A 14,531-nucleotide genomic window follows, 5' to 3' on the forward strand; every position below is an offset into this window, starting at 1 on the left:
AAGGTCACAGCTGGCTGGCTGAGATGTGAGTGGCGGGAGGAACTGGGCTGTGAAGAGCTGAGGGGTAACCGGTGGACACCTATGCGTGCCAAGCCTTTGGGATGGGTGGCAGCAGGTGCTGAGTGGGGTTAGGACAAAGGTCAGAGTCTGAGGGAGATGAACAGGCAGAGCTCTGCAGGAGCCCGAGCACCCTGGGCTGGGGCACCCACATCAGGACGTAGGTTCTGTCCTGGGGAGGAGGGTAGCTATCGTAGTGTTTTAAGCAGGGTAGGGCGGGTGACCCAATTTGCGTTTTGGAGAGATCAGCCTGGAGAACATGTCACAGGGCGCGGTGGATCTGCTGGGAGGCCTGGCGGTATCCTAGGGGGAGAGATGATGATGGTTTGGGCCAGGACTGGTGGGAGGGACGGAGCAGAGGGGAATGCACAGCTCCAAGGAAGAGCTTGCCGTGAGCGCTGAGACGCGGGATGGGGGAGGGGAGGGACTCCTTTGTTCAGAATGCCTTCTGCTGCGTTCCTGCAGGACCTCCGAGCAGAGACGCCCCTCGGGGACCTGTGGCATCATGACTTCTGGGGCAGTAGGCTGAGCAGCAATACCAGCCACAAGTCCTACCGCCCTCTGACCGTCCTCACTTTCAGGTAGGTGATGGCGCAAGCTGTGTGGATGCTGTACCAAGTTCAATGTGATAAGCCTCCCGGTGGGGGTGGGGGGGAGTCGAGCCAGGGGATCCTGGGGGAAAATATGGTCTCACTCATATGGGTCTCCAAGAAGCACGTGCTAATCCCAGCTGTTAGGAATAGGTCACAGGAAGATGGAGAGAATGTGCATGAGGAAACCTGACTCCAGGGCTGGCTTTGCCGGTTCGGATCCTGAAAGTGGAAGGATACAGAGAAGATGAGCATTGGTCCCTGTGCAGGATGACCTGCACATTAGTGAAACGTTCCATATTTTGCACATTTCTTGGAGGTTGGGCCTTTGCTGGTTAACACTGGAGAAAAAGTGTGAGTCAAGGCAGCTTGCGGCATCTAATGAAATTGTGGGTTTTTTTCCACTACGAAAATAATAAGGTAAAAATCTTCCTACTGTTACCAAGTCAATGTGCAGAAACAAAATTAAGCTAAAAACACTCTCAGCCTCCCCCTCCCCCCCATTTGCGTTAGGTAGATTTATTCACCTCACCAAAATTCCCACTCGTAGCTGTTTCTCAGGTGCACTAAACACGTGTGTACAGATCTCTCCGAAGCAGAGAAATGATGAATTAGAACGGCTGGGGAGTGAGCGGCAGTTAGGAATAAGAATCCCTGACCGTGAGAATGTGTTTTGTTGGGATGGAAGGCTGATGGACGAACTATCAAGGAGTGCTTTTGTTTTTTGGATAAGCAAGTTACGGGACTATCTTAAACCCAGGTCCCTATGGGGAGCCAGGAGGAATGTGTGCTATATTATATTACCTTGGCCTTTTTAGCGCTTAAATATCTGTCCAGTTTTCCTTTTGCTTTTCCTCTCCACATTATCTCCCACTCCTCTGAGATGCTCTTCTCCATTTTTCCCCCTGCAGTTAATTATATGCTCTCACCCTTTCTTCAACCTTCCTCGCTTGATAGGCATTATTTATCTTGCTGTCACTTTCGGCAAACCTCCTCTTCTGCCCGGAATACTATTACTCACCAGCGTTTTCCTTCAGATGGTTTGCATTTCCTATTGCACGCTTCTGCGCATCTGGTATGAACCCCCTTCACTTGCAGGATTAACTACTATTTGTGTGGAGGCTTCCACCCCATGAGTTTCCACGTGATCAACATCCTCCTGCACGGTGGCATCTCTGTCCTCATGGTGGATGTCTTCTCCGTACTGTTGGGCGGCCTGCAGTACACGAGTAGAGGCCGGAGGTTGAACCTGGCCCCCAGATCGTCCCTGCTGGCCGCTCTGCTATTCGCCACGCATCCGGTGCACACGGAGTGTGTAAGTAGTGTCCGTCCGTCCGTCCGTCCGTCCGTGGCGTCTGTCCTTGCGTGAGGACAAGGAGCCTGTCATACGTTGGCTCGTTCCCTAAAACAGGCTTCCCTCGAATAGTCTTATCGCAGTAGAAAGGATACGGTGCCACACCCTGCCAGACACTTGAAACAATTATTTGCGGATCCAACAGGTCTCTCTTATGAAAAATGCCGAGTCCCCGGGGTGGGGGGGGGCGGTGAAGACTTTGTCGTCACCGTATGATATGGTCTCTGGTGATACTTTCTGTTTCCCTTATATGGCCACACTGGAAAGGGCAGATGGTGAATATTGCCTGGTTTGGGGGCCTAAAGGCCAGAAGCGAGGAACTTGTCTTCTGCAAAGGGTCGGATGTCATTTTCCTACGTTCGCTGAGAGCTGTCTAAGGGTAGAACTTAAAATCTCACACTGAGGAGAGGCCGGCACACTTTGGCTTGCCCTGGGAAGGTGTGGTTCCCACTCCGTGCTGGGGATTGGTCAGGACCTCTCCCACCTTCCTTCTCTTCTTCGCCACCTGCATTCTTCTCCTCCCCTTGGAAGACTCGTCCCAGGTGGCCCAGGTGATGGGGCAGAGGGTCCTAACCTTACTGTCCTGTGGGCCACGCCTTTATTCTGTTGAGCTGCTGCTGAATATATTTGGTACACACTGTGTTGGGATTTAACTAGGTGTGTGGGGATTTCAAGAACCACCCAATCCCCACTACCATGGAACCCTTTGAAAATGAAAGTCACATGTTTGCTGAGGTGAAAGATTTGATTTTAGCCATTCATTCTGTGAGCATGAAGTACCTAGTATAAAATACTACATGGTCCTTATTACTTCTCCGCAACGGATTTCTGCATTTCATGCGTATTTAAATCCCCACGTTTAACCAAATGTATTGAGCGTCTTGAAGTGAGTTTCAAAATATTGAACAGAATTTCTCCCTTTAGCGTCTGCTTTTGTTAAACTCTGTTCTTCGGTATGAAGGGGATTGTAGAGCTGTTACCACAACCTTCTCCTAGTATTTTATCACTTTAAAGCCTTTAAAAAAAAAATTCTCATAATGTTTTCCTTTAGCAAATTCGGAGGACTGACAATCTGGAAACTGTTGTAAGAGATTTGTCATAGACTATTTATATGTAACTGTGAGCAACTTAGAATTTGCTTCCATCTGAGCCCTCCTATGGCTTAAGTATTTGTTGGGACCCAGAAATAGTGTACACGTTGATCAGAAATAGGGAATTTCTGGCAAAAGTACAGATTTACAGTTTGGGTCCTCATCTAATTTAGTGGGATCTTAAAGCAAAATGAAATATTTGAATTAGTAATCAAAGGAATTTTTCTAAAATTCTGATTTTAAACGTTGAGAAGTTAGTTTACAGAAAAGTTTGAAATGCCAGCAAGTCCAAGTGGATGCACACACACAGGCATACACCCATGCCCCAGTAAATGCAATCTGGGAAAATGTTACCCCGAAAATTCTACACTCGAGGTATTTAAAAAGAAGCCAAGGAAGATCTGGCTGTAGGAGAGAAGGGGATATTTGAGAAAAATCTCTTCATCTCCCCCACCCCTCCATTCCATCAAAGTCATTAAAACTCAGATTGCAAGAAAAAATTATGAGTCGTTAAAATTAGCATTTTTTTTTTGAGATTTTATTTATTCATTGGAGAGAGAGAGAGTGCATGAGCAGGTGAAGAGGGAGAAGCAGACTCTCCACTGAGTGGGGAGCCCAACACGGGGGCTCGATCCTAGGACCCTGAGATCATAACCTGAGCCGAAGGCAGATGCTTAGCTGATCAAGCCACCTAAGTACCCCCAAATTAGCATTCTTAAAGCAAATGATTTGTATGTTCATCCTTCATTGTTCTGGCAAATAGGGAGTATTCAGTTTCCTCCTATCTACACCCGCCCTGTTATCCCCCATTCTACATTTAACCCAGCTTTAAAAATAAGCAGAAAGCAGGACCCAAGGAGCTAGGTGGAAGGAGAGCCCTTGGAAGCCCCCAGCCCAGTGCTGGGGAAGTAGCCCTGGGCTGTGGACTCTGGACCAGGGCCCTGCATGACGGCCCTTGGCACAGTGCCCCCAAACTGAACAGTGATCTAGAATGAGGACTGGGGGTTGGGTGGTTATTGTGCTTCTCTTTACATTTATTAAGGGAAAGCAGTGGCAGTGTGGGCCCCTGCAGGTTTTAGTAATATAAATTTCTTTGTATTAAATTTGTGTGTTTTGTGTCTTTACACCTTCTTGATGTTAGCATTGAGAATGTGTTTGTCCACTGCAAATAAGAACCTGAATTTCCCAGTCTTCCAGGGTGACCAGCCACGCACTTTGCCCATTATTAAGGAGGTTCTGGGACATGGGACTTTCCACTTTAAGACTGGGACAGTCCCAGGCAAACCATGGTGCATTGTTCAGTCTTCCCCCCTCCCGGTCCCCAGTGGGTAAGGCAGGGATATGTTAAAATTAATAAAATGATTCTTCATGTGGGTAACGAAATAATTGTAATTGGTGTTTTTACTTTTCAGCTGATATGGATGTCTCTCATTTTCAAGTATACCACCCAAACCACTCTGGGATATTTGTAGGCATATAAGGCCAGGCATTAGGGGAGGGAGGAAAGTTAAAGGAGAGGGTTGCCTAGCCCCTTGTCTGTGGCCATCAGGATGGAGACCCCAAGGACACCAGTGCCACCATAGGTTTCCTTTTCCTCAGAGTATTGGTAAGGATTTCAAGTTGCCTGGATTTAGTATCAAAGAGGGAAACTCAGGCCTCCTTAGGAGGTCTGTCTGTGCACAAACCCAGAGTTTAATACTGAAGGTATTAGGTAGGGAAGATTCCCCCTTTCCCTTCCTCTAATTCCTTTTTAACAACCCCTATGCAATTTGTTCCTAGTGGGGAAACAACACTACCTGCTCTATAGATTTGAGGGAATTTTCTCTAGAAAACCCCAATATGAGTGTTAACGGTTACCTCTGTAGGAGTGAAAACATTTTCCCTTCTTCCCTCCTAGGTTCTTTGGCTGGCCTCATAATTAAATCGACATAAGATAGGTTAATGGGAGAAAAGTTTAATTTCTGGAGCCCCATAAAATGTACTGGAGCCCCCATAAAAATATGAGATTCAAAGAAGTGTCCAAAGCAGGAAGGATTTCTAAATTTGTGAAGAAATGGCATGACAAAGGGGTTTGCACTTGGGGTAGTGAATTAATGAAGTAACAAGGGTTGTTTATGCATCCTTCTCGGGCCCTAAACTCCCTACTTCTGGATGCCTTCTAGCCTGCTAATAGAGGGAGGGTGCTTTTCATAGGAGAGATTTATTTCCTGCTTTCAGGGGGACAAAGGACGGTCAGATCGTCCTTCTGAGAAACTGGCTATTTCTCAAGTACCTTTAATTCAAAATAATCAATATGCCAAAGTGGCATATCTGAGGATGGCAGAGTCTGCTCCCTTTCATTTGTAAGAAAAAGAGAATAGCCTACAAAGGCTGTTATAAAGACCTTTGCCTAGAAATACATACTATGCAAATACCAGAAAAGAAAAATAAAATCTCTCTATAGTCTTGCCCATTCCCCAAACAAGTGGACTCAGTGCTTCCTTGGATAGCCCTTAAAAATGTTTTCTCTGTGAAGTCTGTCTTTAATCACAATGTCAAAAATTCTTTGTAAGGACTAAATCTCTTTTTACTTTAAAACGCCTGCCATACTTTTTAAAATCTGTTTTTCTTTATGTCGGATAACGTCATGTACAATTGCTTAAGCACTTGGGAGTATTTTCACCAACTAGCCAAAGAATGTTTGTTTAAAAATAAGCTTATCATGGGGGCACCTGGGTGACTCAAGTCAGTTGAATGTTTGACACTTGGTTTCGGCTCAGGTCGTGATCTCAGGGCCATGAGATCAAGCCCCACGTTGGGCTCTGTGCTCATTGTGGAGTCTGCTTGAGATTCTCTCTCCCTCTCCCTCTGATCTTCACCCCCCCACACACACACACATGCACGCACATGCATGCTCTGTCTCTCTCTAAAATAAATAAATATACATTTAAAAAAATAAGTTTATCATGTTTAACCTTCATTTTAGTGCAGGTCTTTAAATGTACCTTAGCTATCTAGATAACAGGTGGTTAAGGCTGGTTGTTTTGGCCTCATCCCTGGTATTTATCCAAACACTTCCCTGCCCTCACTCATTTCAGTAAACCTTGTTTTCCGACCCGTTACCACCCCACCCCCTGCTTCTCCTGAGCCCCTTGCTTTAGGGACCCCTTTGGATAAGCTTCTCTGCATGGGTTTGGATTACTTTCTGTTCTGTGAGGCTTTGGGATTCAGGGCCATTCTCGGGCGCTGTAGATAGGTGCAGATGGAAGATGCCCCTCCCTTCCCTCTCGGTGTCCTGGCTTTGTCACTCACCACAGTGCCCTCACCACAACACCTGCCTCTTGCCCTGAGCTCCGGTGCCTTTGTCCATTCCTTTCTGCCCCCGCTGCTTACAGAAGCACGCATCAGGATTCTTGTGGGGAACTAACAGTGAGCCCGCACCTACTGCGTGCCAGGCGCACCTACTGCGTGCCAGGCACTGTTCAGTTTACCTGCAGCCCCGATTTTCCCAGGTCCCTGACTGAGTGAGGTGCAGGCTGGAGTATTCAAGAACTCTCATTACGTGGTTCCTGCACTCATGAAGTCATTGTACTGCTTAACCCTCTGACATATTGGCATGCTTGTTCCAGATCCGTTGAACCTTTGTTTGTCCTTAGCTTCCTTCTTGGGAGGGTTTTCCCTGTGGGTTGGATTCATCAGCTCCTTCAGTCTTAACAATCGTGTGACACCTTGCATTGCCACGCGCACTGCTGTCAGAAATGAAAGATCAAAATGGATAATCACCTCCAGCATTTTATATCTAGCCAGGGTAGTGGGAAATTACTGCTCAAAGGCATTCTTTTTAGCCATTGCTTGTCCACATAGTTGGGAATCAAATGTAAACATAGTAATTTCACGTCAATTGTTTATTCTCTTACCTCCATTTATAGCTTAGTCTTTATTCTGTCCCACATTTCATAGTCCCCATCCTTTAAGAAAAGATAAACTTACCAGCTATTGGAGTAATACCTAGAGAATCCCAGTAAAGCTTTGGTATGTGTCACCTCCAAGTGCTGGTTAGCCAAATGTGCTACATAAGCCAGACCCACACTCCCGAGTGGAGTTTTCTGTCTTTCTCTGCCAGGAGATGTGTAGAGAACGGTTATTGGGTGTGATGTGAGACACAAATTTTACATTGCTTTGTTATCACTAAGGTAGAGAAGGAGAGGGCAGTCATGGCGGAAAGAAATGGTAGACGTTTTCTTCTGTCTTCGTCTTCCTTCTCAATCACGTTTGAAGCATTCTGCTTTCCAGGTTAACCCCCCCGAACCGGTTTTGGTCTTGAAGGGAGGAGCAGTGGCAGAGGTAGCTTTGCATGATTGTTCCTCTACCTTTTTCTGTTTGCCTGATGACGTTTCACACTTACTTCCCACCTCTCCTCCATGTCTCCAATCAAATTTTGTTTACTAAATATTCTGCCCTTTGAGCTGATAACATTTTCCGTTGAAAATCCACTTGAGGGCTATCAGCAGCGTGGGTGTCTGGGCTGTAGGGTGCAGGGTGCTGTGATGGGGCTCCTGCTCCCAGAACAGCCAGCGGTACGATCCTGCCCATCCCGATCTCTCGGAAGCAACTAGCTCGAGTCTTAGTCCAAAGAGGGAAAAGAAAACCCTATTGTAAGATAAGACCACAGGACTGTTGCACAGTCATTTTAATAGATGACAGAATCTAGTAAGGTTTTTGCCTTTCATTTCTAAGAAATTTTTTATGTTTCCTAAGTTTAGGATTTTTTTAACTTTTTTTTTTATGTAAATCTTTTTTTCTTCTTCTTTCAAGGTTGCTGGTGTTGTCGGCCGCGCAGACCTCCTTGGGGCCCTGTTCTTTCTGTTATCTTTCCTTGGCTACTGTAAAGCATTTAGAGAAAGTAAGCATGATGTTTGCCTTCTTAATTTTGAGATGGGAAATTATCGGTTTATATAATTTTATCATTTTGAGAGAATGTGGGCCAAAAGGTCTCTCTTCAGCTACGTGTTTACTCCGTTGCGTTTTTAATAATACAAAGTTCATACGTTAGCATTCACACGGGAGCCTTCTAGGGTGGTGAAACCAAGAGTTTCTGCTGTTCCCTAAAGCAGCTGTGATTGATTTTTGTCATTTTATTTGCAGTAAAATTGCAGGGGAAGAACACTTTTGTTTATTCTTTATTAAAACCTCTCTGGGAGAAAAATAGAAAAAGTCTAAAATGAATGAATAGCTGTGGATATGGACCTGGATTATGAAATTCTTGGTTTTGTCATTGGTATTAATACGTACAAAGAAAGTCCTTGTTGCTGGAGTTGAAATGGCTCATTGAGTGTGTGTGTTGGGGTGGGGGGGGCGTGGAGGAATGGCTTGGGGTGGCACAGCAGGTGCATTGACCGAGATGCTGCAGAATCCCTGTCTGACTCTGCTCAGTGTATGGATTCCAGTCATCCCCAAGTCAAGTCGGACCTTCCCAATTGCTTTATCGTAGACACTGGATGTGATGAATCCAGCTTATGTACCTGTCATGCCTACAAGCTCCAGCAAAAGTTCTACACTCAGTTTCTGTTACCTGGAGAAGTCGGAAATGTATGGATTGTAGAACGCTCCTTGTATCTCACAGTTAACAGGTTTCTGTTTGGGGGAAGGGGACAAGAGGGAAGGTGAGCGGGATGATTTCCTCTGGAATGTTGGAGTGGAGCCTTTTAAGCAGGAGCGCACGTGGACCTTGGCCTGCTTGAGGCTTTTCCACAGAGTTTCTCAAAGCTCAGGTGTGGTCCAGGCTGCCAGGCCTTTCGTATTAGTGTCATATACTAATACTTGTACTTTGGTTTCTCTCGTGAATTTATCTCTTATTGATAATGAAGAGCAGAGCCCTCATTCAGAATTTTGTGCGCTGGGGCTGGTGAAATGGAAATGTCAGGGTTACTAAATGAAGGGACCCAGGAGCCAAATCCAGCCTGCTATCCCTTCTCATGTGGCCCGCAAGCTAAGAATGAGTTGTTTTTTCCAAGTACGCATTGAGCTATCTAATTTATCTAAACTATCTAATTTAACGGTCACTGCGGCAAATTTTAACAGTGATTTTTACATATTTTTTTACCACTGCAAAAATGGTGCAGTTTCTTTTTTTCCATAATTAAACTTCCACAACACCTCGCAACCACGAGTATTCAAAAGAATTTTTGTTTAAAAATCACATTTTATAGATCTTAAACTCGTCTTCAGCATTTAGCTCAAAGGTCTCACTGTCCTCAAAAAATCGTTCTCCTGCTAAACTCATCAGCTGAAAGTTTCTATCCCGATAGTGAAAAGACAGTCTTTGCTGGCCCATGGTAATTCATTTCTCATTTGGCTGAACGCAGCCAGCGGAAGGCTCAGACTGGTGGGGGAGGGAGGAGGGACGCGAGGACTAATTTTCCCCAGCACGAGAAGGCACCTGAAGCTTGATGGGAGAGTGGACCTGGAGAGGCTTGAGGGAAGGGTCCAGGCTCTGTATCCGGTCAGAGTCCGTGCTGGAAGAAGAGGAGGAGGAATGCTTGTCATGCTTGTGGTGCTGGTGCATCTTTTTATGAGCTTTCTTCATTTTCTTCCCCATTTTCTTGTCCATCACCATTCCTGGTACTACGAGGCCATGTGCCGAGGGATTCACAGGGAGCATGTCCGGAGTAGGTGCTGCGTGAGGACCATGGGGTTGGCATCCTGGATACCCTTGTTGTGGCACCAGAGGAGGGGGCGCACCCTGGATCAGGGGAGCTGGATTCCCCTGGGGAGCCACTGGGAGAGTTGAAAGAAGCCTGGAGGACAGGCGGGATTGGCAGGCGGTGGATGGGCAGGATGGGGGCCTCCGGGCATCGGGCCCTGGCTGCCCGGCATGGGGATGCCACACGTAACAGTGTCCCGGCTGCCTGCACTTGACTCGTCCTCAGCTCTCTGCTTTTTACACTTTTAAATGGTTGGGAAATAAAAAACGATAATAACCTTTTGTGACATATAAAAAGTCACATGAAATTCAGATTCCAGTGTCCCTATATAAAGTTTTATTGAAAGAGGCACACCCATGTATTTTCATTTTGTCTGGCCGCTTCAGCCTTACAATGGCAGAGTTTCTCAGCGTCCCTACAGACCAGCTGGCCTTAAAGCCTGGGACACTTCCTGCCTGGTCCTTTGCAAAGTTTGCCCTGCTCTGAGACAGGTGATTCCCACGGTAGCTGTCACCATCTGAGTGGATCCAAAAGTTTTTTAGTAATGATTAACAGAGGTTTCCAGCAGTTTTTATTTAGGAACATAGATGACTTTGCTGTTAATATAATAGCTGCCATTTCTTGACCGTCTATGGGCACTTGTATATATATGTATGTATATTTTTTCCCATTTAATTATGTAACAATCTTTAAAGTAGGTGGAATTACTTTCCCATTTTTCCAGATGTTGCAGTAACTTTGTTGGGGGTCACATAGCTCTTTATGGCAGAACTGGGTTCACACTGGAGTCTAACTCACTGGAGTCTAACTCACTTCAAAGCCAAGGCCAGCTGCCTTGTGCTCATCTGCTTCCCTGTACTCATTGGACCGATGAGGCCAAGTTTATCAAAACCATCATGAAAAATAACCGGGGGTGGGGGGTGGGCACTGAGTGGCTCAGTCGGTTGAACATCCGACTCTTGATTTCGGCTCAGGTCATGATCTCAGGGTCGTGAGATGGAGCCTCGTGTTGGGCTCCACCCTCAGCCGGAGTCTGCTTGGAATTCTCTCTCTCCATCTCCCTCTGCCCCTCCCCAAACCCCCTCCCCGCATGCACTCTCTCTCCCTCTTAAATAAATAAACAAACAAACAAACCAGGAGGCACGTTCAATTCTGTTAACAAATTGTTAAAATATTAGGCATGATAATGGCATCACAGGTATGTTTTAAAAAACAATCCTTTTCTTTTAGAAACACATGCTGAAATATTTATGGATGAAACAGTATAATGTCTGGGATTTACTTCAAAATACTCTGAGAGGAGGCAGGAAGCATGTTGTCAGATTAGCCAGAAGTCAATAATTATTTAAGCTAAGTTAGGGGACATAAAGTCACTAGAGCCATATCTCCACTTTTGTATGCTTTTGTTTTTTAGAAGAGTTGGTTTGTTTTTTTCTTTTAAAGGCCAGGTGAGTTACCAGATTAAGAATCAACAGATTTTGATGACATGCTTTTTTAATCTTTAAAACATTGGGTTTATCTCAGACAACTAGATGATATATTCCTTAGAATTTTTTTCCTCCCAACATTACATGAAACAAGTGAATAGTTAATGACTTAATATTTTTCTTAGGGAAGTGGGAGGGAAAATTTAACACCAAACTATAATAATATAATTTGACAATTAAACATGAAAAGCTCAAAATATTAGAATAGGCAACTAGAATAAATTTACAGAATTTTTGAGACAAAAGAATGCAGTTGATATATAAATAATAAGCCAGACAGTAACTGTGAACTCATTTCCCAATTTTTAAAAAAGACACCTTTTCTAAAATTAAAACAGTTGAAAGACTCTGCTTCCTGCCCCTCCCCTACCGCCTCCTCTCCAGCCCTTTGCCCACGTGGGACCATCCCTGAGGCCTGGGGCTCTGCCTCTCCCCAGGTCTCTGTAGGTTTGGAAGACAACCATTTAGAAGGTTGAACGGCATCTCCTTCGTTTTATCTCCCTCCCTACGACTCCTAGGTGGTGTCGCTCCCCACGGTAAATGTTGGCAAGGCCGCTTCACCACACTGTCCGCTCTCAGGATTCTGAAAGAGTTTCTAACACAGTCTGCCTTTCAAGAAGTGCCATCCTAAGGTGAAAATGCACAGCGACCAGATTCCTCTCTTGTGACTTTTTAATGTCCTGGATACCAGTGGGAGTTCCCTAGCAGATGTGAAAAGCAAAGCATTAGTTCTATTATTTAAACCCCAATAGACTTTTTCCCCTTATTTTTATTGTGGTAGAATAGACGTAACATACAAGTGACCATTTTAACCATTTTTCATGTACCAGTTGAGCACACTAAATACATTCCCCTTGTTCTGTAACCATCACCACTGTCCATGTCCAGAACTTGTTCATCTTGCAAAACTGAAACTCCGCACCCATTAAACAGTAACTCCCCATCCCCGCCTTCCTTAGCCCCTGGCGACCACCATTCTGCTCTCTGCCCATGAATTTAACTGTTCTAGGTACGTCATGTAAGTGGAATCATACAACATTTGTCCTTTTGTGTCCGGCTTACTTTGCTGAGCATAACATCCTCAAGGTTCTCTATGCTGGAGCGTGTGTGTCAGCATATCTTTCAAGGCTGAATACTTCCATTGTATGTATATACCACATCTCATCTGTCTGTTTATCTCTTGGTGGGCATTTGGGTTGTTTCTACCTTTTGGCTACTGTGAATACTGCTTTAAACATTGGTGTACCCAATAGACTTCCTTTTAACCCTTACTTTTATTCTACAAAAAGATTTAGGCAGGGTTGTAAACTCTTCTAGTTTGGATGTTCTAGGTATTTATAGTTATATACCTTGAACATCCATGGAGAAACTATCCATAGTTTCCAGGGGCGGGTTGGGGAGGACCTGTGAGATTGTTCACTCACGGTCCCTCCTCATCCCATCCTGTACAGGCTGAACGTGGGGCAGATTGTCTCGGAGCATCTGTTCTCTCAAACCAACGGCACTGCTAAGACACAGCCAAAGGGTGACCCCAGTGGCCCCAGACTGTACCAGGCTCACTCAGAACTTGGTTACACCCAACCGCTCTGCACCCCCTTTTGTTACCATTATTTTATCATACTGAGATAAAACCACTAGTTTTCTTGTGACTCCCCGTGTTTCTGATACAGCAGAGAGGTTGGGGACAGCTGAATAGAACAGCTTCCAGTACAGAGAATATTGGTGGTAACTTTGCTTCCTGAGACTGAAAGCTAACTTAGCAATAAGCCATGTCCAGCTCTTCCTGGGGCTGAGACCTCCCTACCTATCAGGATCATAAAATTCCTGAGGACACATGGCTCCAGGGATTTGGTGGGGGAAGGTGGGGGGGGAGGAATGCACCTGCCGCAGCTTCAAAGCACATCGTGTGGCTTTTCCGTAAGACTGGATCCCAGTGGGAGTGGGAGAGGGGGTCCATTTACTGCTCACTCCCTTGCTCATTTCAGACGGTGGTACTACATGTTCTTCAGGTGGCAAATCTGAATTTGCAATTACAGAAGGTAATTTATCAGTCATATTTTTCCTAAGGAAAATTAAAAATTAAATCTGTTGGCCTTTCCCAAAGATGACTCTTAAAGTTTCACGAAGAATCATTTTATTAATTTTAACATATCCCTGCCTTAAAGAATCTATTCCTTATTCTGAGTGCATGTCAAAGACATCAGAAGTGTTTTTTGAAGAAAATCTAAATGTTGATAGATTCAACATGTGGGACACATAATTTAGGAGATAGACTAAAACTTCTCACTACTTCTAAAGATTACTTTGGTGAAATAATGAAAAAACTATCAGGAGACTAAAAGTTCTTCCGTCGACTGAACTGATACATTTATTAGCCTCCTTTAATGTGGAGTATTCTCGCAGAATGGAACAAAACTAAAGACATGACATATTCTTTTCTTGGTTCCTTTAGCATTGGTCATTTTTTTTAAGATTATTTATACGTTTGAGGGGCACCTGGGTGGCTCAGTCATTAAGCATCTGCCTGCTTGTGTTCCCTCTCTCACTGTCTCTCTCTCTGTCAAATAAATACATTTAAAACAAAAGATTATTGATACGTTTGAGAGAGCGCGCACACGAGCGGAGCTAGAGGGAGAAGCAGGCTCCCCGCTGAGCAGGGAGCCCAGTGTGGGGCTCGATCCCAGGACCCTGGGATCATGACCTGAGCCAAAGGCAGTCGCTTAACAACTGAGCCACCCAGGTGCCATTTTCACATTTTTTTTTTTTAAAAGACTTTATTTATTTGACAGAGACCGCGAGAGCAGGAATACAAGCAGGGGCAGTGGGAGAGGGAGAAGCAGGCTCCCCGCAGAGCAGGGAGCCCAATGTGGGGCTCGATCCCAGGACCCTGGGATCATGACCCGAGCCGAAGGCAGATGCTTAACCGGCTGAGCCCTCCAGGTGCCCCAATACTGACCTTTTTATTTCACAATGTACATATTTTGATATATGCATCTGTTTTGAATTCATTTGTAAGTTACAAAATTATTTCTGAGAGCCATCTTTACAGAAGATACATTTTTTAATAAAGCCTTTGGAAACTGATACCAAAGGTAAAAGTGCTCTAATGTGTGATGACTTTTCAACAAATACATTGATTCTTGAGAAACTGGTGCAGTATATTCCAGTCCTAATGGAAATATGTTAACTGTAGTAGCAATATGACCTTTCTTTTTCGGTCTACTAGCATTCTTTTGACGTTTATATATTTGCTTTAAAATGGGAAAGAG

The 14,531-nt window shown here is 44.9% G+C and overlaps 1 protein-coding gene and 1 non-coding gene across 3 annotated transcripts in view; both read left to right on the top strand.

Annotated features, from left to right (window-relative positions):
* The window catches only part of TMTC4 (transmembrane O-mannosyltransferase targeting cadherins 4), a 64,104-nt gene that overhangs the window by 9,949 nt on the left and 39,624 nt on the right, over window positions 1-14,531 (top strand). For both annotated transcript variants that reach the window (XR_004678859.1, XM_035003105.1), the window contains 3 exons: window positions 523-638; window positions 1,746-1,962; window positions 7,887-7,974. Coding sequence is in view for 1 of the 2 variants with exons in the window: in XM_035003105.1 (XP_034858996.1) it covers window positions 523-638; window positions 1,746-1,962; window positions 7,887-7,974 (421 nt within the window). In the remaining variant the exon portion in view is untranslated. The remainder of the gene's footprint in view (window positions 1-522; window positions 639-1,745; window positions 1,963-7,886; window positions 7,975-14,531) is intronic.
* LOC118009708 lies at window positions 846-952 on the top strand. Its single transcript, XR_004678996.1, has one exon. It is a non-coding gene; the product is annotated as a U6 spliceosomal RNA (small nuclear RNA).

The sequence above is a fragment of the Mirounga leonina genome, unplaced genomic scaffold (genome assembly GCF_011800145.1).
Source record: "Mirounga leonina isolate KUSES-001 unplaced genomic scaffold, KU_Mleo_1.0 Mir_127, whole genome shotgun sequence".
Classification (NCBI taxonomy): Eukaryota; Metazoa; Chordata; class Mammalia; order Carnivora; family Phocidae; genus Mirounga; species Mirounga leonina.